The 25,642-nt window shown below is 50.8% G+C and overlaps 1 protein-coding gene and 1 long non-coding RNA gene across 2 annotated transcripts in view; both read right to left on the minus strand.

Annotated features, from left to right (window-relative positions):
• The window catches only part of LOC146351847 (uncharacterized), a 1,244,848-nt gene that overhangs the window by 870,266 nt on the left and 348,940 nt on the right, over window positions 1-25,642 (minus strand). The gene's annotated exons all lie outside the window — the stretch shown is intronic.
• On the minus strand, window positions 7,026-19,084 carry LOC146351861 (uncharacterized). Its single transcript, XM_084832761.1, has 3 exons — window positions 18,632-19,084; window positions 12,263-12,479; window positions 7,026-7,344 (listed from the first exon to the last, which is right to left on the minus strand). The coding sequence occupies exons 1-3, from the start codon at window positions 19,082-19,084 to the stop codon at window positions 7,172-7,174; spliced, it is 843 nt and encodes a 280-aa protein (XP_084688887.1). The 3' UTR covers window positions 7,026-7,171.

A 25,642-nucleotide genomic window follows, 5' to 3' on the forward strand; every position in this document is an offset into this window, starting at 1 on the left:
TTTTGTCTGAAATAGTGGTCCTGTAAGGAGAGGTGGTAGTCCAGGCCCACAAGAAGAATGGGACTTGTCTCAAGAAAAGACACTTTGGGGATCAGATGTGTCCTGTGCCACATCAGCAGGTTTACTCCAGACAAAAATGTGAACTTTCTTGCTGCAGCTTATGCTTTCTTCTTGGGGTCATATTTTCGTTGCCCTCTGCTTAGCACTTATGCAGCATTTTAAAGTGTTCGAAGCATTTTGCATTTATTAGCGCAGTTGTCTTAACAACCCTGTGCAGGTCCTCATGTTGCTGTTGGGCCGAGGATGAGAGAATAGTGCCTCACCTATGGCCGTCGAGTCAACTCACGGCTGGTGAGACTTGAACCAGGGGCACCCTAGCTCACAACTCTTAGCTATGCTAAGCCAGTGCTCAATTCACTGAAACAATTGAGATTTTGCTTTTCAGAGGTCTAGTTTGCTGGGGTGTAAACGGGGCTACGTGTGTACTTCAGTTCTCTTGGGCGCCCCAGCACCAAACGCAGCTTAGTTACTTTCCTAATACTGGCCTTTGACTGATTTGAGGCATGATTCACCAAGACCACCTGTGTAGAAATTAAATTTGTTCTGGGAGAGCTTGAATAGGAGAAGCTCCCAGTGGCGTGTACCCTCCAAAGCTTAGAATTACAAAACGAAAGTGCAGGGTGTGACTAAAGGAGCATAACATTCTGCACACAAAGCCCCTTTTAACGGTGGAATGCTTAGAAAAGGACATAACTTCGTAGAACACAATTCTGGAGCAGGAGCTGCTTGCAATTAATAAGCTGTAGGGCCTGCCTTCTTATTATCTTCTAGTTTACATTCCTCTTTTTGTGTTCACTCTTTTTGTCATTCAGTGGCTGAATTCCACCCCCAGACCAATTATTATAATTTCAGCAACTCTTTTGTGCTGTAGTCTTCTAGGAATATGGCTGTGTGTTTTTGTTTGTGTTTATAATAGCTCTTTCTCTGAAGAAATCCAAGGGTAGAGCTTCCATCACTTTTACTTGTGCTTCTGTGGCAGCACTACAAGCTAGAGCTATAGTTCGTTCTCTCTCTCTCTCTCTCTCTCTCTCTCTCTCACACACACACACACACACACACACACACCCTACCTCTTTAAATATGCATCAGCATGCCATGTGGGTAGTAAGAAGCATTAGCCAAAGTGCTACATTAAGAGCTAGAATGGGTGGTAAGGACCTGGGCAAGATGGAAGGGCACTCTTTTCTAGTAAGCGCTGATTATTCTTCTTCATAGTAGTCAGTTAGTTCATCAGTATTTAAAGCTGCAATTTTGATTCTAGTTCACACTCTAAAACTGGTTCAGTAGCTGAATCATTTACTTTGAACCAGTTCAGATTACATTTCATACAGATTGATGTGGGCCTAAAAAGACAGAATGGGAGCAGAAGTAGCTGCTATGCCTCCCTCGCTGGTGAAAACGGTGCCCTTGTCGCAGGCTCCCAAGGGTTATGTATGAGCTGTATGAATTGCTGGAGAGAGCAGGTAGAACATTTTCTCCCATACAGAACTATTACATGGTGGCAATGATGTAGTTGGCTGGTAGCAAGCTTAGGGCTGATGAAAGGAAGTGCTTCACATACTGCACACAGAGGCTCTAACTGGTTACGTGGGGAGCCAGAATCTCTAGGGCTGGAAGCTGGCATAGAGTGTTAAAGAACGAAAGGTGTCTTGACAGGCCTGTCCTTCAAGATTATTTGCTATAGGCAGGAGCAGCATTCCTCTAGCCAAAACAGTGAAAGGCTGTCCTTCCGAGCATCCAGAGAGTGCTGTCTGGCCACAACTGGGAACTAGATGTGACGGACCTTGCTCTTATCCGGCTCAGCAATTCATTCGAGATAAGGTTGGTTGTAATTAGGAACCAGTACTGTTGACCTACCCCTCGCTATTTAGGACATTCTGGTTCATGAAAGAAGCAACAATTTTCTTTGGCTTTGATTCACTGAGTTTCTCAAATTATGAAAGGAAACTAGCATTTAGGATTTGGGCTCCAGTAAGCTCCTTTTCGCTGGTTTGAAACTCAACAGTAAAAAAACTAAGGTCATGGCATCTGGCCCCATCACTTCCTGGCATATAGAAGGGGAAGAAATGGAAGCAGTGACAGATGTTATTTTCTTGGGCTCCAAGATCACCGCAGACGGTGACTGTAGCCATGAAATTAAAAGACGCTTGCTCCTTGGGAGGAAAGCTATGGCAAACCTAGACAGCATAGTCAGAAGCAGAGACATCACCTTGCTGACAAAGTGATGGGGCCAGATGCCATGATCTTTGTTTTTTTAATGTGGAGTTTCAAACCAGCTTTTGCACTCTCCACTTTCACCCTCAACAAGAGGCTCTTTAGATCCTCTTCGCTTTCTGCCATTAGGGTGGTATCGTCTGCATATCTGAGGTTGTTGATAATTCTCCCGGCAATCTTAATTCCGACTTGTAATTCATCCAACCCGGCGTTTCTCATGATGTACTCTGCATATAAATTAAATAAGCAGGGCGACAATATACAGCCTTGTCATACTCTTTCCCCAATTTTGAACCAGTCGGTTGTTCCATGTCCAGTTCTTACTGTTGCTTCTTGACCCTCGTACAGGTTTCTCAGGAGACAGGTAAGGTGGTCTGGTACTCCCATCTCTTCAGAATTTGCCATAGTTTGTTATGATCCACACAATCAAAGGTTTTAGCGTAGTCAATGAAGCAGAAATAGACGTTTTTCTGGAATTCTCTGGCTTTCTCCATGATCCAGCAAATGTTGGCGATTTGATCTCTAGTTCCTCTGCCTCTTTGAAACCCAGCTTGTACTTCCAGTAGTTCTCGGTTCACATGCTGCTGAAGCCTAGCTTGTAGGATTTTGAGCATCACCTTGCTGGCATGTGAAATGAGCGCAATTGTACGGTAGTTTGAACACTCTTTGGCGTTGCCCTTTTTTGGAATTGGGATGTAAACTGACCTTTTCCAGTCTTGTGGCCACTGTTGAGTGTTCCAGATTTGTTGGCATATTGAGTGCAGCACTTTAACAGCATCATCTTTTAGGATTTTCAATAGCTCAGCTGGAATACGGTCATCTCCGCTAGCTTTGTTGTTAGTAATGCTTCCTAAGGCCCACTTGATTGCACTCTCAAGGATGTCCGGCTCAAGTTCATTGACCGCACTATCATGGCTATCAGGGACATTCAGCTCTTTCCTGTATAGTTAGTTCTTCTGTGTATTCTTTCCACCTCTTCTTAATCTCATCTGCTTCTGTTAGGTCCCTGCCTTCTTTGTCCTTTATCATGCCTGTCTTTGCACAAAAAGTTCCCTTGACATCTCCGATTGTCTTGAAGAGATCTCTAGTCTTTCCCATTCTATTGTTTTCGTCGATTTCTTTGCATTGTTCATTTAAGAAGGCCTTCTCCTTGCTATTCTCTGGAACTCTGCATTCAGTTGGATATATCTTCCCCTTTCTCCCTTGCTTTTCGCTTCCCTTCTTTCCTCAGCTACTTGTAAAGCCTCATCAGACAGCCACTTGGCTTTCTTGCATTTCTTTTTCTTTGGGATGGATTGAGTTGCTGCCTCCTGAACACTGTTACAGACCTCCGTCCATAGTTCCTCAGGCACTCTGTCTATCAGGTCTAATCCCTGAAATCTATTCCTCACCTCCACTGTATATTCTTAAGGGATATGATTTAGGTCATACCTGAATGGTTTAGTGGTTTTCCCTACGTTCTTCCATTTAAGCCGAAATTTTGCAAGCAGCAGCTCATGATCTGAGCCACAGTCAGCTCCGGGTCTTGTTTTTACTGACTGTATAGAGCTTCTCCATCTTTGGCTGCAAAGGACATAATCAATCTGATTTCGATATTGACCATCTGGTGATGTCCATGTGTAGAGTCGCCTCTTGTGCTGTTGGAAAAGAGTGTTTGCTATGATCAGCGTGTTCTCTTGGCAAAACTCTATTAGCCTTTGTCCTGCTTCATTTTGTACACCAAGGCCATGCTTGCCTGTTATCCTGGTGATTTCTTGACTTCCTACTTTAGCATTCCAATCCCCTAGGATGAAGAGGACATCTTTTTTTGGTGTTAGTTCTAGAAGGTGTTGTAGGTCTTCATAGAACCGATCGACCTCAGCTTCTTCAGCCTCAGTGGTTGGGGCATAGACTTGAATTACTGTGATGTTGAATGGTTTGCCTTGGATTCGTACTGAGATCATTCTATCGTTTTTGAGATTGTCCCCAGTACTGCTTTTCCCACCCTTTTGTTGACTATGAGTGCTACTCCATTTCTTCTAACGGATTCTTGCCCACAGTAGTAGATATGATGGTCACCTGAATTAAAATTCTCCCATGCTTGTCCATTTTAGTTCGCTGATTCCCAAGATGTCGCTGTTCAATCTTGCCATCTCATGTTTGACCACCTCCAGCTTACCTTGATTCATTGATCTGACATTCCAGGTTCCTAAACAATATTGTTCTTTACAGCATCGGACTTTGTTTTCACTGCCAGACACATCCACAGCTGAGTGTCCTTTCGGCTTTGGCCCAGCCGCTTCACTCTTTCTGGCAAAATTGGAAATTCCAATTGGAAAACTTGGAAATTCCCTCTGCTCTTCCCCAGTAGCATATTGGACACCTTCCGACCGGAGGGGCTCATCTTCCGGCGTCCTATCTTTTAGCCTTGGGATACATTCCATGGGGTTTTCCTGGCGGGAATACTGGAGTGGGTTGCCATTTCCTTCTCCAGTGGACCACCTTTTGTCAGAACTCTCCACCATGACCTGTCCGTCTTGGGTGGCCCTGCATGGCATAGCTTATGGCTTCACTGAGTTACACAAGCCCCTTCGTCACAACAGGGCAGTGATCCATGAAGGGGTTATAGACACTTACTGTGTCTATTAAAGGCAGTGTGGCATGGATTGGTGTGCCCTATTATCCTTCCTGAAAAATGCCATTTGCTGTTGCATTTTCTCTTTAAGGGAAGCGTTAGAGCAGTCTGAAAGGGAATAACAGAAGTTCTAGGGTGGTGAACAGAAAAAAAAATCACTTGCTTCAGAAAGCAGGTTGCTTTGGTTTGCAAGAGCTTTGGATATCTTCCCCTTTGTCTATAATGGGGAGCTCCAGTTTACCTTTTCATCCTTTGGCAGAACTAGATGGTATCTGCAGTCATAGTAGCCCCTTTTAGGGATTAAATCCTGCCAAGTTTCAGTCAAATAAGCACAGAGAACTTGGCAAGGAGCTTAAAAAAAAAGCCCGACCATTTCTGCGGTGTTGTGGGCAGTTTCATAAACATAGAGGTACCCCTAGGAAGCTTCCCTGCAAATTCTGACATTGGGTATAGGGTTTTAATGCGCAAATACATGCAGAGTCAACTTGGAAAGACTACTGGAACAATGTCTGCCGTGCTACTTGAACATCCCTTCCAAAAGCACTGATTGAAGACCTGTGCTGAAGTCATTTCCTGTTTGGAACCTACACCTGTCAGTCACAAAACTACACACACACACACACACTCTCCCCCCTCCCCCATCATTTCCAGCTGTTTTTGTTTTATAGAGAGCTTGCATGTGATTCAAAATTGTATCAATTTTGGGCTTACCGCAAAACTAAAACCATCCTCCAAAGCGGGTCTGACTCTTTAGGAGCAGCCTGCTTTGCTTTAGAGGTGACCCGAGTAACTGGCGCAGGCTGCTTTGCTCCAGGATTCTTCTAAAGCAGATGCACAGCGCTGACTTCACCAGCTTGCCTCTGACTGCCCTTACTGTGTGAAAGCATCACATCTCCCCACTGCTACTAGTTGCTTTGTGCTATCCAGTACACTAGGGGTGGGCAACTTGTGGCTTCCAGATGTTTTGGCCTACAACTCCTGTGATCCCTCACTATTGGCTAAGCCTTTACATTGACTGTGACTTATCCTTCCTACCTTGTGAGGGAGCCTCTGGTGAGAGGTACTTAGATGATCTTCATGGCAGAGTATTTTGAGTGAAGCATGGCTGCCACACTTTAGCACTGCGGGTGCATCTTGCAGTATCATCTGCTCCATACCATCACTTGGGAAGAAGCTATGATGTTGTGTAAACTCACCACTTAAGAAAACAAACCCTAGAGCAAGAGAGGCTGAATTTGGCCCCTGCATGTATAATGCACTTGTTGGTGTCTTCACTTAATTTACACCATAGGTTGTGCTTCTCATCCTGGGGAGGGGTAGAGACCTACACACCAGTCAGGAAACTCCTGCTAACCAGAAGTCTTGTGCATGCCTGCTTGTGAGATTTCTCCAAGAACTTCCAAGCTTATTTTTGCAAACTTCCAGAGTACCAAACTCATCTAAACACACACATGGTGCACCTGGGTTTTGGCTGGTTGATGAGTTCTCTGCATGTTGTGAGAGGCCACCCTTCTTCTCAATACTATTTCTCAGAAGACCAAGGCCTGTGCCTATTCTCAGCCATGCTTCTGATAACAGTTTGGGGCTCTTATGCCCCTGCTCACACACATTTATTAAAAGCAACCAAGTCAAGGATAAAAGCTCCAGTGTCTTTAATAAACATAATTTCACAGAACATAAACACAATTTGATACATTGAGGCTTATTCCCCACAGAAGTTCCACCCATCACATTTACATATTGCTGTGCGAGATGAGTAAGCCCAAAAGGTGGTGTGAGGGCTATCGAGGTTACAAGATGAGGTACTTCCTAGTTGGGCTTTACTACCAAGCCCACTGGAGTTTCTGCCACCCACGTTCTGCGCAGGTGGACATTCCAAATAAATGTGTAGCTTCTCCCTCATCCTATTAAACTCCATGTCAGTGCAAGTGTTCAATTGCTTCGACGCTGTGTTGAGGAATCGTACTTGATGGGGTAGGTAGCCAGGCATTTGTGAGACTGAGTGTGTGTGTCTTGGTGCATATAAATCAAAGGCTTGAGGACAAATGAAAATTAAGTGTGCTTCATGGGATGTGAAAACCTCAGTCCAAGATGAAGACATTCCACAGAGACAGCAATGGTTTTTTAATAGCCAGAGCTCATGGCCAAAGACGATGAATATGTAATAACTAAAATTGATCAGTGAGATAAACCCAGCCAGCAATTCCCCCCTCCTTCCCCAAGAGAGGGACAGAGTCCTCCTGATAGCTCTCATATTCCACTGCCCACCATTGCTACCTTGTGCTATAGCCAGTACTGCTTGCTACAGATGTGAGGCAGCTGATGTTGGAGCTGAGCCTTCCTTGTGTAGCTTGGATCATAATAGTCCCACTCAAACCGCCCTGACTGCTGGCGACACAACAGGGGTGTGTTTGGACTTCCTTCACTATCTGATGACAAGATCCTCACGGAGATGCCTGCAAGACATGAGTGGCAGGGGAAAGAAGAGGAGACACCACTGTTAACTGCTGAACATGCCTGTAATCCTAGTAATTTACCATCCTATATACTAACGGCAAGCTCATTGTCCATGTAGAACCTTGTGTTGGCGGAACAGCACCATCCACACATGAAGGAGGTAATAGTGGGCATCTGTAAACCCTGCCATTTGCAAAAGTACAACAAATCTGTAGGGAAAACCCTGAGGGAGAGGAAACCCCAAAACAGCTGAATGAGGACAGCATGCTCGGTGAGCATGGAATACCGGCTAACATGGCAGTGGAGGGGGGGAAATGGAAGGAGGGTCCTGGAAACAAGCATGGCTGGCTGGCATCCTGAAGGGGAGTGCTCCATGCTGTAACATAGTGTTGCAGACCCTGCTTTCCCCCTCTTAGCAATCTTGGCTCTTGGGTACCTATCAGTTTGGAAGTAAAGAGACCACCCAAAAGGTAGTGGTTTCTACATACTCGGGGGATTCCTGAGATCAGCAGAAGTTAAAGCTTCTGGCCCTCCAGATGTTGGACTACAAAACCCATCACCACCTCCTTTGCCCATGTTGGCAGTGACTGATGGGAGCTGGAGTCCAAGAACATGTTCCCCATCCCTGGAAATGAACTGGAAGTTGGGCAGACTCCCTGGATTGGGTAATTAAGTCCACTGCTGTGGGCATCAACCAGCAGAGGAGGGGAGAAGGGATGTAAATGGGAAATGGAGAGCAAAAGAGGGAATTGGCCAAATGGTGCGCTATCCATCATGGGTGAGCATTAGGGGTGGGGAAGAAGTGTGGCATAACATTAAAAAAAATCTCCCTCTGCTAGACATCCACCCACTCCAGCAGTATAGCATTAAAACATTCAGGTTCGTTGCTGGCACCCTGTGCCTATCCTAAGCTCTTTAACAAAGCACGGGAAGGTTTCAGGAGGGTGTGAAAGGGGGAAAGGTGTCTTATGATCCTCAAACTAAGCTGTAAGGCTCCTACTCTAGGGCGAGACACTGCAACATTTTGTTGTATGTGCCCGTGCGTGTGCATGCATGTATGTGCATGCATATGAGTCTGAAGCAAAAGGAATGAAGTCCTCTGAATGCTAGAAGTGACTCACAAGCAAAGAAAAATCACCTGGTTTTAAGCACCTATCAAAAATATGCCACTACTCACACAGCCAGTTTGGGGCTCCCAGAGCTCAAGGACTGTTCGGTAAGTTGGAAGAAGAGCAACAACACTAAGACAGTTGGATCACACTGGCGTTGCCAGGAGGGAAGGGCGGGTGAATAAATGGAGCATGACTGGTATGGAAAAGAAGTGGCTGGAGAGAGGAGGGAGTCTGAGGGAGGGGTGGCTCTTGGTCACCAGGCTAGAATGCCTTGTCCAGAGTCTGGCTCTCGGATACATCACTGCCCGCACGCGCACGCGCGCGCACACGCCCCCTTCAGTCCACCGAATCCAGGCCAGGATGTGCCACAACTGGACAGCACAGATTCCTCAGACGAGAACGCCCAGCCCCATGTGACGGGACACAGGCATGAAACTGCTCACACACTCTCCCGAGCACAAGGAGAAAATGCCCTCCTGAGCCCAAATATGGTGATATTTAGACCCCCATGGGAAGGAAAACCCATCTTTCCAAAAGGACATTTCTAATTTTATTTTTAAATCATGATGCAAGTCCTCTTGACACAACATCCTGTGCCTAGCTGGGGCAATCGCTCCACCCCAAGGAAGGGCACAAAATCCCAGGGGTATTTTGAGTGGGATGCAGCAGGATGGAGGCTGGGGAATCTGTTCTGGGTTTCAGTCAGGACTCTAAGGAGCTGTCCGCACCTTGGATAGCTCCTTTAGAGTTGTGACTGAAACCCGGAGCGGATTCACCACCCCACTGACATCGGAGCCACCAGCCTCCACTGGTGGAGGGATGGCATTATGAAACTTTCATGAGCCCAGCTAGCTGCCTCTTCAAAAATGAGAAAGACCACAAGAAGGATGGCAGAGAAATGTGCTTCTCTTTTCCCAGGAGGAAAGAAAAACAGCCCACTTTTCAAAAACATGATTTAAGTGGTAGTCAGGACTTCCTTTCAAGCGTAACAGCAGCCCACCAGTCGACCACTGTTATCCAGGGGGGTGGCATGGTTTCAAACAGCACCTGGCCAGTGATGCCCGGGCCCCATAGTTTGCATGCTACTGAAAGGGGGTGCAAGTGCAGCTGCAGAACAGGGATGGTTTTAAAGGGGCTGTGGAAGGCAAGAGAAGTCCCTGCTCTTACACTGGGCCTGGACAATGAAGTCTGAAAGACATCCCTTTGCTCCCACTTCTCCATCCCCAAGACATCCCTTTGCTCCCACTTCACAAAAAGCTTAGAGATGACCTGAAAACAAAAAAGGACACATATAGGAAGTGAAAGGAAGGCCAAGCAACAAAGGAAGAGTAAGGGCAGGTAGCACAGAATTGCAGGGATGGCGTCAGGAAGGCTAAAGCTGAGAACGAGCTGAGGTTAGCAAGGGAGGCTAAAAGCAACAGAAAGGCTTTCTTCAGCTACGTGCATAGTAAAAGGGAGAGGAAAGAAATGGTGGTTCAGCTATTCAATAAGGATGGCAAAATGATAACAGACGACAAAGAAAAGGCAGAAGTGGTCAATTCCCACTTTGGCTCACTCTTCTCCCAAAAGTGGGTCTATGAGCCCCCTGGCAAAGGTGGAGTACTGGCTGAAGGGGCAGGATTGCAGCTTGAGATCGATAGGCATATGGTCAAGGAACACCTAATTACTTTGAATGAGTTCAAATCTCCTGGGCCAGATGAACTGCACCCTAGAGTAATAAAGGAACTGGCAGAAGAACTCTCAGAACCGCTGTCTATTCTCTTTGAGAAATCATGGAGGACGGGGGAAGTGCCAGATGACTGGAGGAGGGCTAACGTTGTCCCTCTCTTCAAAAAGGGTAAAAAGGAGGAACCTGGGAACTACCATCAGTCTGACATCAATCCCAGGGAAAATTCTGGAGCAGATGATAAAGCAATCCATCTGTAAGCATCTTGAAAACAATGCCGTGATTCCTCAAAGCCAACATGGATTTGTCAAGAACAAATCCTGCCAGACGAATCTGATCTCATTTTTGGATCAAGTAACCTGCCTTGTGGACTGTGGGAATGCTGTAGACATCATATACCTCGACTTCAGCAAAGCTTTCGACAAAGTGCTCCAGGATATCCCAATGAGCAAATGAGCTCAAAGTGGACTAGATGAAACAATTATCTGGTGGATCCACAGTTGGCTGCAGAATCGGACTCAGGGAGTGCTTATCAATGGGATCGTCTCAAACTGGGGAGAGGTAACGAGCGGGGTACCGCAGGGCTCAGTCCTGGGCCCAGGGCTCTTCAACATTTGTATTAATGACTTGGAGGAGGAGGTGCAGGGAATGCTGATCAGATTTGCAGGTGGCACAAAATTGGGCGGGATAGCTAATACTTTGGAAGACAGAAACAAAATTCAAAGTCATCTGGATAGACTGGAGCGCTGGGCAGAAAACAGCAGAATGACATTTAATGGGGATAAATGCCAAGTTCTGCACCTAGGAAAAAGAAACCAAATGCACAGTTACAAGATGGGCGATACGTGGCTCAACAACACTACAAGTGAGAAGGATCTTGGAATTGTTGTCCATCACGAGCTGAACATAAGCCAACAATGTGATGTGGCTGCAAAAAAGGCCAATGCTCTTTTGGGCTGCATTAATAGAAGCACAGCTTCCAAATCCCAAGAAGTACTAGTCCCCCTCTACTCAGCACTGGTTAGCCCTCATCTGGAGTACTGTGTCCAGTTCTGGGCACCAGACTTTAAGAAGGATGCAGACAAACTGGAGAGGGTTCAGAGGAAGGCAACAGAGATGATCAGGGGACTGGAAACAAAGCCCTATGAGGAGAGACTGAAAGAATTGGGCATGTTTAGCCTTGAGAAGAGAAGACTGAGGGGAGATAGGATAGCGCTCTTCAAGTCCTTGAAAGGTTGTCCCAGAGAGGAAGTCCAGGATCTCTTCTTGATCATCCCAGAGTGCAGGACACGGAATCACGGGCTCAAGTGACAGGAAGCCAGATTCCGGCTGAACATCAAGAAAAGCTTTCTGACTCTTGGAGCAATACGACAATGGAACCAATTCCCTAGGGAGGTGATGGGCTCTCCCACACTGGGGGCATTCAAGATGAGGCTGGACAGCCATCTGTCGGGGATGCTCTGACTTTGATTCCTGCACTGAGCAGGGGGTTGGACTCCATGGCCTTGTAGGCCCCTTCCAACCCTACTATTTTATGATTCTATGATTCCACAAACACAGACAAGAACTGCCAAGGGAGGAGACCCTTAACCTCCCTGGTCAGTCTGCTTCCGTAGCGAGGAGTTTTGCCCTCCCTCCTGCCTATCCTAAACCACCTTCGTTGTTCAAACCTGTTGCTTCTTGACCTACCCTTGTTGGAAACGGGGAGCAACTTGTCACTTCGGAAGGTCTTCTCTAGGCAAGCTATACCTGTTTCCTTCAGCTGGTGCTCACAGGACGCCTTCACCCATGAGCACTGTTACAGCTGACCCTGCCCTCGGCTTCCTTTCCAACTCAACAGCCTTCCTTGATGAACTGAAGTACCTGCAACAGAATACGATCGAGCAACCTTCCCTAGCCTGGTGGCCTCCGGATGTGTTGGACTACAACCCCCATATTCCCCAGTTGCTGGCTGGGGATTGTGGGAGTTGTAGTCCAACACATCCACATTGTAGATCAACACAATCACATTCCTGGCTGGGGGATTATGGGAGCTGTAGTCCAACACAGGCTGAGGTAGGCTAGGGTGCCCATGCCAGGCCACCTCTGTAGCAAGCAGCCCCACTCCTGTCACACACAGGCCTGTTGGCAGCCACTCACCAGCGCTGGCTCCGAAGTCCGAGTCCAGGCCTGGCCCTCGTGAGGCTGTGAAGTTGGCCGAGTTGAGCTGGGCCCTCTGGTCCTCACGCGGGGGGATGCTGCTGCCGTACTCAAAGGGCACCAAGTGCAAACGGGGAGCAGAGACTGACCTGCTGCAACTATGAAGCTTGTTCTGGGTGCTGGTGAGGCAGCTGGTGAACGCTCCATCCAGGATGCCCTGCAGAACAAGGAGCAGATTCCAGTTGGTCATCCGCAGAGACACTTCTCCACCTACTTATTTATTATTTTATTTATTTAAAACATTTCTATCCTGCCCTATATCATCAAAAAGATCTCAGGGCGGCCTACAGATAAAATCAATTTAAACAGCATAACACAATAAATAATTTAAACACTAAAAACATTCAACTATTAAACAAGCTAAAGACAGTTAAAATCTAAAACAATAAAACAGGTAAAACAATGTGCTAGGGAATGCATTTAGCCCTCAAAGGCTTTGGTAAAAAGCCATGTTTCCACTTGGCGCTGAAATGAGACCAATGTCTGTGCCAATCAGGCCTCTAAAGGGAGGGCATTCCACAACCGGGGTGCCACAGCAGAGAAGGCCCTGTCCCATGTCCCACCATAGTGACTGTCTCCTACTGGTGGGACGCAGAGGAGGGCACCTCAGAACTGAGAACAGATCTCAGTTCTTGGGCAGGCATATATAGGGAGAGGCGCTCCCTCAAATATCGAGGTCCCAAATATCTAGCCACCATTTTGGAACACACAGAGGCCCCTGAACACCAAAGGGGGCCAGGTGGTTGGAGGACGCATCTACTCACGTCTTCTGGGAAGGAGAAACCACACACATGCCCCTCTGCCTGGCATTTGTGGGGCTGCTACCTCAACCCTCCTCCTTCCCTGGGCTCCAGCCAGGGTTGCCACTGTCCAACCTAGCCATGGTGTTCTTTTTAAGGCTATAACCTTCCTCAGGCTGTCTCTCCCAAGGGGCAGCTGATTCAAGTGGTCCCTTCTCCCAGTCCATTAAGTTGCATGGAGGCGGCAGTTCCCATGGGCTGCCGCTCAGGGTGTCTCCCCACGATCAGGGGAGGCAACATGGTGCCCCTGGGCCTCAGTGTGCCCCCAGGCACCTTTCTTGGTGCCCGTCAAGGTGCCCTGGCCCTCCCACTTCTTTTTTAATTAACACATTTTCTTACTGGTAGCTTGATTGCTGTGAAACAGATTTCTGTTGCTGCTGAAAAATGTGGGTTCAAAGGAGTTCAGAGGACTGGGGCTCAAATGCCACCTCTGCTTTGCAGAGGCAGAGTCTTTGGGGCTGGTGTGCTGCTCTTTGCCATGCCTCCCGTGGCAGCCATTTTGTGGTGGCACCCATACAATCATTTCATAGACTAGAAGGGTTCGAAGGGGCCTACAAGGCCATCGAGTCCTTCCCCCTGCTCAATACAGGAGTCCAAGTCAGAGCATTCCTGACAGATGGCTGTCCAGCCTTGTCTTCAATGCCACCAGTGTGGGAGAGCCCATCACCTCCCTAGGTCATGGGTTCCATTGTCGTATTGCTCTAACTGTCAGGAAGCTTTTCCTGATGTTCAGCCGGAATCTGGCTTCCTGTCACTTGAGCCCATGATTCCGTGTCCTGCACTCTGGGATGATCAAGAAGAGAACCTGGCCTTCCTCTCTGGGACAACCTTTCAAGGACTTGAAGAGCGCTCTCATATTTCCCCTCAATCTTCTCTTCTCAAGGCTAAACATGCCCAGTTCTTTCAGTCTCTCTTCATAGGGCTTTGTTTCCAGTCCCCTGATCATCTTTGTTGCCCTCCTCTGAACCCTCTCCAGCTTGTCTGCATCCTTCTTCAAGTGTGGCGTCTAGAACTGGACACAGTACTCCAGATGAGGCCTAACCAGTGCTGAGTAGAGGGGAACTAGTACTTCCCAGGATTTGGAAGCTGTGCTTCTGTTAACGCAGCCCAAAAGAGCATTGGCCTTTTTTGCAGCCACATCACATTGTTGGCTCATATTCAGCTTGTGATCTACAGCAATTCCAAGATCCTTCTCGCTTGTAGTGTGTTGAACCACATATCCATCTTGTAACTGTGCATTTGGTTTCTTTTTCCTAGGTGAAGAACATGGCATTTATCCCTATTCAATGTCATTCTGTTGTTTTCTACCCAGCACTCCAGTCTATCAAGATCACTTTGAATGTTGTTTCTGTCTTCCAAAGTATTAGCTATCCCACCCAATTTTGTGCCATCTGCAAATCTGATCAGCATTCCCTGCACCTCCTCCTCCAAGTCATTAATACAAATGTGGAAGAGCACAGGGCCCAGGACCGAGCCCTGCGCTACCCCACTCATTACCTCTCCCCAGTTTGAGAAGATCCCATTAAGAAGCACTCTCTGAGTCTGGTTCTGTACCCAACTGTGGATCCACCGGATCGTTGTTTCATCTAGCCCACTTTGAGCTCGTTTGCTCATTGGGATATCTTGGGGCACTTTGTCGAAAGCTTTGCTGAAGTCGAGGTATATGATGTCTACAGCATTCCCATGGTCCACAAGGCAGGTTACTTGATCCAAAAATGAGATCAGATTCGTCTGGCAGGATTTGTTCTTGACAAATCCATGTTGGGTTCGAGGAATCACTGCATTGTTTTCAAGGTGCTTCCAGATGGATTGCTTTATCATCTGCTCCAGAATTTTCCCAGGGATTGATGTCAGACTGACTGGTCTGTAGTTCCCAGGTTCCTCCTTTTTACCCTTTTTGAAGATAGGGACAACATTAGCCCTCCTCCAGTCATCTGGCACTTCCCCCGTCCTCCATGATTTCTCAAAGAGAATAGACAGCGGACCTGAGAGTTCTTCTGCCAGTTCCTTTATTACTCTAGGATGCAGTTCACCTGGCCCTGGAGATTTGAACTCATTCCAAGTCATTAGTGTTCCTTGACCATATGCCTATCGATCTCAAGCTGCAATCCTGCCCCTTCAGCCTGTACTTCGCCTTTGCCAGGGGGGTCATAGACCCTCTTTTGGGAGAAGACTCAGCCATAGTAGGAATTGAGCACCTCTGTCTTTTCTTTGTCCTCTGTTATCATTTTGCCATCCTTATTTAATAGCTGAACAACCATTTCTTTCCTCTGTCTTTTACTACGCACATAGCTGAAGAAAGCCTTTCTGTTGCTTTTAGCCTCCCTCGCTAACCTCAGCTCGTTCTCAGCTTTAGCCTTCCTGACGCCATCCCTGCAATTCTGTGCTACCTGCCTGTACTCTTCCTTTGTTGCTTGGCCTTCCTTCCACTTCCTATATGTGTCCTTTTTTTGTTTTCAGGTCATCTCTAAGCTTTTTGTGAAGCCACATTGGCTTCTTCTCTTGTCTTCCACCTTTTCTTCTTGTTGGAATTGTTTGTAATTGTGCCTTGAGAATTTCCTTTTTTAAAAGCTCCCACCCATCTTGGACTCCTTTTCTCGCTAGCATCGCTTGCCATGGGACCTTACTGGTCATTGTTCTGAGTTTATTAAAATCAGCTTTCCTAAAATCCAGGGTATGCGTTTGACTACACTCAGCTTTTGCTTCCCTTAGAACCAAGAAGTCAAGTATAACATGGTTGCTTTCCCCTAGAGTTCCTGTAACTGCTACTTTATCCACTAAGTCATCTCTGCTGATTAGGATCAAGTTAAGGATAGCTGATCCTCTAGTTCCTTCCTCTACTTTCTGTAGGAGGAAGTGATCCGCCACACAAGTCAGGAATTACCTGGAGGGGCCATGTTTTGCAGAATTTGTCTCCCAACAAATACCGGGGAAATTGAAGTCCCCCATTACTACTGCATCATGCTTCCTTAAAACATTGTCTATTAGCTTTTCAAAAGTTTCATCCTCGTCCTCTCCTTGATTGGGTGGCCGGTAGTTGACTCCGACCACCAGGTTCCTTTTATTCTTTGCTCCATTTATTTTAACCTAGATGCTCTCGATGGGGCTACCAAGCTCATCCTCCTGTATTTCTGTGCAGAGATATATATTTTTCACATACAGTGCAACCCCACCTCCCTTTTTGTTCCTCCTGTTCTTTTTGAACAAGCTATATCCTTCAATTGCTGTATTCCAGTCATGAGAGTCATCCCACCAAGTCTCAGTTATACCTATCAAGTCATAATTTCCCTCTTGTATTAAGAGTTCAAGTTCGTTCTGTTTGTTTCCCATACTCTGGGCATTAGTATATAGACATCGAAGACCATGTGCTTCATAGTCTGGCTTTCTTCCTACATGTGTCTGAAGACTATTATTGGGCGCTATCAGCGCTGTTCTCTCCATTGCAGTGCATGCGCCTACGTCCATTGTTACCCCCAACATTACATCTCCCTTCCCCGTAGGATTCAGTTTAAAGCCCTCCTGATGAAGTTCTTCATGCTGTGGCCAAACACATTCTTCCCATCCTTTGTGAGGTGCAACCCATCCCTAGCCAACAGCCCATCTTCCAGGAAGTATAGCCCGTGGTCCCAGAATCCAAATGTCTCTCGTCGGCACCACCTTCGTAGCCAGTCATTCACCCGGAGTATTTTTCGTTCCCTTTCTATCCCTCTTCTAACTACTGGAAGGATGGATGAGAAAACTATCTGGGCCCCAAAGTTCTTGAGTTTCCTTCCCAAAGCTTCAAAGTCTGACGTGATCTCTTCGTAGCTCCGCTTGGCGGTATCATTTGTTCCCACGTGGATGAGAAGAAAGGGATCCCTGTCAGTGGGCTTTATGAGTGCGGGCAACCTTTCAGTCACGTCTCTAATCTGTCCTCCCGGGAGACAACATACCTGGCGAGTCCACGGGTCTTCGCGACATACTTGGGTCTCGATCCCACGCAGCAAGGAGTCTCCCACTACTACCACTCTTCTCGTCTTCTTGTAGGCCTGGGTTTCATCGCCTCTGCTTGACTGACCTTCAGCCTCTTGCTCACTCTCATGCAGGTTCCCCTGTGATTCTTCCTCTGCAGGCTGTCCTCCAGTCTCATCCGCAAGTACCTGGAATCGGTTCCACAGCTCCACTGCTTCCACTGGTGCAGAGTGGCGTCTAGTTCTTCTCCTAACTGTCACCCTTTTCCAAGGAGTATCCTCTACTCCATTTTTCTTTACCTCAGCATTTCTCACTGCCTCATCTTGCTGTTGCTCTTCAAGCTCCTGGTCTTCCCTTTGCTGCTGTAGTTCCCCCATTCTGTCCAAGAACTCTTCGTCTTCTCTTATTCCCCGGAGGGTTGACAGTTGCTGCTCCAGTCCACTTACTTTTTCTTCCAGCAGCGTGATCAACTTGCACTTGTTGCAGGTGTCGGCCATGTTGTTCTCAGGCAAGAAAACAAACATTGCACACACCTTGCAGGTCACCACCATGACAGTTTCTCAAATATCCAGATGTGCCCACAGCCCAAAAAGGTTTCCTACCCAAGCCAGAAAACCCACCCTGACAGCTCCAGATGTGTTGGACCACAGCCCCCATCCTCCCCAGCCAGCAGGGCTGTTGGCATCAGGTTGGGGAAGGCTGCTCTGTCTGTTCGGGTGGCTGAGGTCCACTCCACGGAAGGGGCAGAGAGCGCAGCGGGGAATGCCTGCTGAAAGAGGCATCCCTTTATCACCACTTTCATCGACCCCCCCTTCATCGACCCTGAAGATTTTCTAAACTTCAGCCACTTTGGCTTTGGGCATCGTGAATGATTTGGCGTAAGAGCCCAGGTGGCACAAGCGTTAGTGCCAGGTGCCCTTGAAGGGCTCGAAGGACGGCGGTGTTGCACGCGTGGCTTCGCCCGGCCGTCCCACACACCGAACCGTTCTGAGGCCGGTTCCGGCTGGGCAAGGTGATGCTCAGCGGCACCGGCCAACCTGCCTGGCTTGCGCTCTCTGCTGGAAGGGGGCCCACCATGGCCTGGGAACGCAAGGCGTGGCCACGTCTGAATCCGGACGGGCAGCTCCCGGAGACAAGGGCGCCGGCCTTCTCCGAGGCGTCTGGGCGCGCGCTTTCCGCGGACTAGCCGGCCAGGGCGCGCAGCCTCAGCCAGCCAGGCGGCGCTCGGCCACGCCAGCCGAGCTCCGTGCGGCGGCCCCCTCGAGCGGGGCCTCGGCTCCCGCCGCGGCCCGGGCAGAGCGCGCACGTGCGCCCCGCAAGCGGCCGGGCCCCTGCGCCGAAAAGGCGCGCCCCCGCCCTGCCCAGCCGCGCGGGGTCAGCCAGGGCGCCGAGCCCCGCCCTCCGTCGGGCCTCTCCGCCCGCCTGCCCGCAGCAGGAGGGCCCGGAGCTCTCCTCGGGAGCACTCGCACGCGCTGCCCGGGCCGCGCCTCCTCGTGGGGAGGGGGCAGGGAAGAGGTGCCGGGCCCCCCCCGGGAAATTCGCCCCGCCAGCTACTCACGCCGGTTCCTGAGGTGGTGACAGGAGAGTTGGGGGGCGCCAGGGTGGGAGGCCGATTTGGGCCGCTGGAGGAGGCCGTCTCCGGGCGGCCCCTGAGCGGAGCGGGGCCCCAGGAAGGGCGCTGGGCTCTGGGCCCCCGGGCAGCGCGCGAGGCCGCCGCCCGCCCGCCGCCGCCCGAGGGAAGCGCAGCCGGCCCGTCGCCCGGCGGCGGGAGCTGCTCGGTCACGGCCCCGCGCCCGCCCGCCGCGCCGCCCGGCGCCGCCTGGGAGAGGCCCGGGGAAGCGGGCCCCGCCGGGCCCCGCGCCTCCCCCCGGGCCCTGCGGCCAGCCGGCCTCCGGCGCAGGACGAGCGAGCAGGTCAGGAGGACGAGCAGGAGCAGGCAGGCCACGAGCAGGCCCAGCAGCAGCTGCAGCGTGCGCTGCACGGCGCGGACCTGGCTCGCCAGGGGCTCCATCTGCTGCGGGACCCGCGCCGGGCGGGCGGGCTGCGGGAGCGCGCGGCGCCGAGTGCCGCGCGGAGGCCCGCTGGGCTTAAGCGCCGGCAGCTGGGGCGCGGGGCGGGCGCGAAGGGGCTGCTGCTCGGGGGCGCTGAAGCGCGCGCTCTGCCGCGCCGGGCTGGCGGCCGCCGGCGCGGAGGGCGCCCGCGCGGCCGGCTTTCCCAGGGGGAGCAGCAGCCCAGCGCCCTGCAAGACGGCCGGCCGGCCGGGCTTGTGGGATCGCCTCCCGGGCTTGGCTGCAGCGCGGAGATCCGGGGCCGGCGATGCACGCGCGGGGAACGGCGAGCACTCCGCGCCCGGGACACGTCGGCTCTCCCGGACGAAGGGCCGCCGCAGCCCTCCCCGCGAGCCCCCCGGGGCTCCGCCGGCTTCTCCCTTCGGGAGCGGAGCTGCGGCGGGGGCCTGCCTGCAGGGCTGGCGTGGGACAGCCCGGGGCCCCGGACCCGCCGCCTGCCGCCCCGGCGCGGCCTCCCGCCGGCCGCGCTTCTGGTCGCGCGTCTCCATCCGCCCAGCGGGGGGCGCGCCCTGGCGCAGCCCCGACCGCGGCTCCCGTGCGGGCCGCGGCCCCCCTGTCCGGGCGCGCGGGCTGGGCTCCTGGCCTGTCCGGCGCGCGCGCACCACAAACGCCGCAGTCGTACCTCTTCCAGGCCGTAGCTCGGTACCAGAGCCGCCGCCTTGCACGCAGAACTAGGCCCCACGTCCGATCCCCGGCAGCGTCTCCAGACAGGGCTAGGAAAGCATCCTGCCTGGAACCCTGGAGAGCCGCTGCTGCAGTCGGTGCCGACCATACTGGGCTAGGCGGGCCAGCGGGCTGATCTGGTGTAAGGCGGCTTCCCACGCCCCGTGATCTGATCCTCTGGCTTGAACAGCAGGGAATGCTTGCTTGCTCTAACAGCAGTATGGTTACGGGCAAGTTTTCCTAGGATGGTGCTGCTGAAGCAGGGAAGCATCCAGCCCAGCTCATGTGCAGCTCCCCATAAAAAACAGTTCTTTAGGAAATCTCCCCACCGGCCACCATGTCGTGGCCTCGCCTTTGCCACCCACTTCCCTGGCCTCTTCTGCCTGTGCCCCCGCCAGTGCTTGGGACCCTCTATGAATGCCCCCTCCCACTTTTTCATCCCCTGAACACCTGGTGCACACATGAGAGCATGTGAAGGAAATGATGGGCCCCCGAGTGAAATGAATTAGCGGCATATGCAGAGAGCCTCCGCTTAAAGAGGCAGGGATTCCTCCCTCCCCTTTTTCCAAGGCAGGCTTGCTCCTGAGTGCAAAGGGCCTCAAATTGTGTCTGGGTTTGGGAGCTCATAGCCAGGGCTGGAGGCTGCTCCCAATGGACTAATGCACAGTACAAAGGTGTGGTCTTGTGTGTAGCCACGACTTTAGGCTGCAGTTTCATTGCCACGTACTTGAGAATGCTCCCCATGGAAATCAGTGGGGCTCCTTTCAGAGGGAGGCTACTGTCTCTGCCAGTCTCTCTCTCGGTGGGAATACCGCACCACAAAGGCCCACTCTGCTCTTCCCAGCCTGGCCACTTGCCCCAGCGAGGGTGAAGAAGAGGCGAGTCAAGGCTCTTCCACTTCACATTGGCCAAGTCACAGCGAACTGTTCCCCAGGGACCATTTAAACCGGAGGTGCAGAGCCTCTGTCCACCCAAGGGCTGGATTCCATTTTGGAGAAGCTTTGAGGGGCTGCAGTCCAGTGGTGGGTGGGGCCAAAGGCAAAAGGGGCAGGGCCAAAAGACTGCAAACACCAGCACAGTTTAGCTTGAAGTTCTTACTGGCAGCAGCTAAGCCTAGAAGAGGCATTTTAACCTTTTAGAATGAGCAGGGGCAGGGGGGAAATAGAAAAGCCGGGAAACCACCAAAAAAGTGGCAGTTGGAGGAAGGGGCGTGGCCATCTAGGGGATCCTGGAGGGCCGACGTGGGACCCCAGGCAGGCCAGCTGATTTTGATCTCAGGGGCCTGATTCAGACAGTCCCAAATCCCATCCAGTGATGCTCTGCCAGAGAGATGCTGCCCCTTCCCTGCCTTTGAGCTGGGTTTAGGCCTAACCTTCAGAGCCTTGTTGCACAGCTTGCGTTACCCCCACTCTGGCCGGTGGGTCTGGACTGCCTCTCCTGCCCTTTGCGCAGCATCCTCCCAAAGGCCACATCTGCTTGGCTGACCCCACTCAGCATTCGCTACCACAAGATGCTGTGGCAGCCGCCAATTTGGATGGCTTTGAAGGGGGATTGGACACAGTCCTGGAAGGGGAGGCTATCCATGGCCACTAGTCCTGGTGGCTCTACGCACAATCCAGTACCAGAGGCAGGATGCCTGTGTGCACCAGTTGCTGGGGAACATGGGCGGGAGGGTGCTGTTGCAGTCATGGCCTGCTCAAGGGTTACTGGGGCATCTGGCTGGCTACTGTGTGGACAGTATGCAGGATCAGGGTCTGATGCAGGATCAGGGCTGTTCCTATGTTCACCCAGAGGGATGCCATCTGGGACATCAGCAGAGAAGCCAGGGATCTGAAGCACCATCTGCTGTTTCAGCACAGAGGGAGTTTGTGCTGCTGACGGTCAGGGGGCCGCCATGTTCCCAGGACAACGCGCGCAAATGACAGGAAGCAGCCGGATCTGGAGAATGATCGCGACACATCAGACACCGATGAGTCTGGCTTCTCCCAGGTGGGACTGGGAGGCCATTACCTGCCACGCTCCCTGAGCCAGGGGGAAGCCTCAGGCACGAAATGGCCTTGTCCATTGAAGCCCATCAGGCTTGTGCCAGGGAGTGGGGTGCGGGGACAGGCAGGCCTTTCATACCCTCCTAGCCACGCAGGGAAGCTGGCCTGACTGCACTCCAGGCTACAAAGTCCCATCCAAGATGGGGGGGGCTGGGGGGGGGGTCTTCTTCCATCTCCCCTTCCGTCCTGTTGTGGCCTTTGCTGTGGGGGTTGCGGGGGCAGGCATGCTTTCCCAAACCTGGCCCTGTGCCCTGGTATTCCAAACTGACCACGAAGGGACATTCTCCTCCTGCCATCCCTCCCCCGGCCAGAAGCTGCATTTCCGGTGAAGAAGAAGGAGGCAATGCCATCCTGTCAACCCAGCTCCTATGGCTCAGATATCACTTAGCATCCATGGCTCTGTGGCAGGAGATTCAGTTACAGCACCTTTTGGTACCTATATATGGGCCATCAACAATGAGTGCTTCAGCACCCCCTGTATCATTGGAGGAATTAAGTGGCTTCTTACAGAAAGCGAAGCCTACAACCGTTGTTTATAAATATCTTTTAGAATGTAATGAAGTGGATGTTATTCATTACGTTAGAGAGGAATACAACAGAGACTGGAATGCTCTATACAGACTAATCAAGGGCAAGTTGCCTCAGCCTCCATGTTTATAGACTTAACACTGAAGCTGATTCAACAAACGGTGATGTTTCATGTACGGTCAGGGCCAGAAATATTGGAACAAGGATAGCTGTTTTGGCAGTTGGCCTCTGTATACTACCACATTGAAGTTGAAAGGAAACACTCAGAGGGGAGTAAAGTCAGGACTTTCAGCTGTAATTCAGGGGGGTTGACAAAAGTGGGGCACTAACCATTCAGGAAGTACAGCCAGTGGCATACGCACACCCCTGTCGTTGGTGGCTCATAAGTAATGGAACAAATGGCTGACAAGCAGCTGCATGGCCAGGTGTGGCCTGTTTCCTGGGTACCCCATGACCAATCAAGCAGATAAAGGCCTGGAGGTGGTTCCGAGTGTTTCATTTGCATTTGGTAGCTGTTCACTGGAACTCCCAACATGAGGGCCAAAGAGGTGTCCAGGCAAGTGAAGGAGGCCATCATTAGGCCGAGGAAACAAAATGAACCCATCAGAGAGCGAAAACAATGGGAGTGGCCAACACAACAATCTGGAACATCCTGAAAAAGAAGGAATTAACTGGCAAGCTCAGCAACAGCAAAAGGCCTGGAAGACCACGGAAGACAACTAAAGTGGATGACCGCAGAATTCTGCTCATGGTGAAGAGGAACCCTTTCACAACATCTAGCCAGGTCAAGAATGCTCTTGTGGAGGTAGGCATGTCATTGCCAACATCTACACTCAAGAGACAGCGTACAGAGGCTTCACAACAAAGTGCAAACCACTGGTAACGCTCAAGAACAGACCGGCCAGATTAGCCTTTGCCAGCAAACAGCTAAAAAAGCCTGCCCAGTTCTGCAATAAGATTCTTTGGACTGATGAAACCAAGCTTAACTTGTACCAGAATGATGGGAAGAGAAAAGTATGGAGAAGGAAAGGAACAGCTCATGATCCAAAGCATACCACATCATCTGTCAAACACGGTGGAGGCAGTGTTATGGCATGGGCATGTATGGCTGCCAATGGAACCGGGTCACTGGCGTTTATTGATGACCTGACTGCTGATAAAAGCAGCAGGATGAATTCTGAAGTGTATAGGGCTATACTTTCTGCTCAGATTCAGCCGAATGCTGCCAAACTGATAGGACGCCGCTTCATATCGCAGATGGATAATGACCCAAAACATACAGCAAAAGCTACCCAAGAGTTTCTCAAGGCAAAGAAATGGGATGTTCTTCAATGGCCAAGTCAGTCACCTGATCTCCACCCAATAGAGCATGCTTCTCACTTACTGAGGACAAGACTGAAGGCAGAAAGACCCACAAACAAGCAGCAGCTGAAGGCAGCTGCAGTCAAGGCCTGGCAAAGCATCTCGAGGGAGGACACTCAGCATTGGGTCAAGTCCATGGGTTCCAGACTTCAGGCAGTCATTGGCTGCAAAGGATTTTCATCCAGGTATTAAAGGCGATCCTTACGTTTGACATGATGTTGCTTCATGCCATTACTTATGAGCCACCAACGATGGTGTGTGTGTAAGCCACTGGCTGTCCTTCCTGAATGGCTAGTGTCCAACTTTTGTCAAACCCCCTGAATTACAGCTGAAAGTCCTGACTTCGCTCCCCTCTGGGTGTGTTTCCTTTCACCTTCAATGTGGTGGTGTACAGAGACCAACTGCCAGAACAGTTATCCTTGTTCCAATATTTCTGGCCCTGACTGTATATTGGACACCACAGAGGCTTGTTGGGCAGAAGCTGGCTGGCTCTGCCAGATGCTGGCAATGTAAGAAGGACAATGCCTTGCTGAAGTATTTGATATGGGCACCATGCCCAGTTGCAGCTTCCTTCTGGTTGGAAGTCACTGCTTGTATACATGTTGTTCTTGAGAAATCTCTGAGAATTGTGGGTGTTCCTCCACTTTTCAGTGACATCCCTGTGATGTGGGGATTAACAGATGGACAGCAAAAGTGGACTCTGAGAGCCCGAACAGAGATTTATACATCAAGCCTTATCAGGCTCAAACACCCACCACCTTCTCATTCAGTCTAACTTGCTGCATCTGAGCGTATCCCACGTCTGTCAATTTTGTATGGATGCTGATTTAGATATATGGACTGCTTATATTAACCTTTCTCTCTCTCTAGTTAATGGTGGTGTGATCAGTTATTTTGAATGGATATGTTCTTCTGTTGTGGTCTTTTTGTTGTTGTTTTGTTATAATGACACCTTTTTCATTTAGTTATAGCTGACCGTTAAAACCAAAGCTAACTCCTGGGCTGGGGCGGAGGATGTGTCTCACCCCCCCTTCCCACAGCCCTGGACTTTCCTCCAAGAGGCAGGGAGGGGCGCTGCTGATGATCCCCTGCATTCCAGGCTCCCACTCTTGGGGTGCAGAAGGCAGAGCTCACCAGGGCTCCGCAGCCCCAGGACTTGCTCTTGGGGCCATAGCTAAGCCCTGGATCAAGTGAAGCAATAATAAAGTTGAAGAGACCTCTGAACATGCACAAAGTGCCTGTCTTTTCTGTATAGAACGGCCATAACCAGCCTCTGCATATCTGGAACAAGGGCAAGGGATTCTAAGGAGGAGGAGGGCTTGAATCCCTCCTCCTCTCTCACCTTAAAAAGTGATGAAGGTCTTCTGGGGAAACTCATTCACACAGATTTGCTGGCAGCTGTGATACCATCTGGCACCCAGACAGGATTGGTGCTCCATCCCTGCGGAGTGTGCCCACGCTGGTGCTCTGGCACCCCCTCAGCCGTAGTATCTGTGCCACCAGCTTCCGCCACCCACTTGCTGCCGGCCCCTACAGACTTGACAGGCATCTCCGCACTGCCAGACGACGCCTCCCGCTATGTGCTGTGCACACGCACGCACACACACAGCCGTGCATGTCCCCCTCTTGGCTCTACTATGTGCAGCTCGCAAGAGCTCTGCTTTGCTCTGGAGCAAGGAGGCCTGCAGCCTTTCACTGCCAGGGGCTGGGGCGAGATGCATGTAAGTGATGTGGATGGCGACTCAGGCTGCTTTTCCTGGGAGAAAGCAGGACTGGCTGACAGCAGGATGGGGGGCGTGAGAGGACAGGGCTCAGCCTCGCCCAGCGCAAAGTTGGCCTGGCAGCCTCATGTGCAGCCAGGCTGGCTTGCCTCAAGTTTGGCAGCTGTGGCTCAGCTAAAGA

The sequence above is a fragment of the Heloderma suspectum genome, chromosome 2 (genome assembly GCF_057233095.1).
Source record: "Heloderma suspectum isolate Gila_16-S chromosome 2, 16-S_ref, whole genome shotgun sequence".
In the NCBI taxonomy this organism is placed as follows: domain Eukaryota; kingdom Metazoa; phylum Chordata; class Lepidosauria; order Squamata; family Helodermatidae; genus Heloderma; species Heloderma suspectum.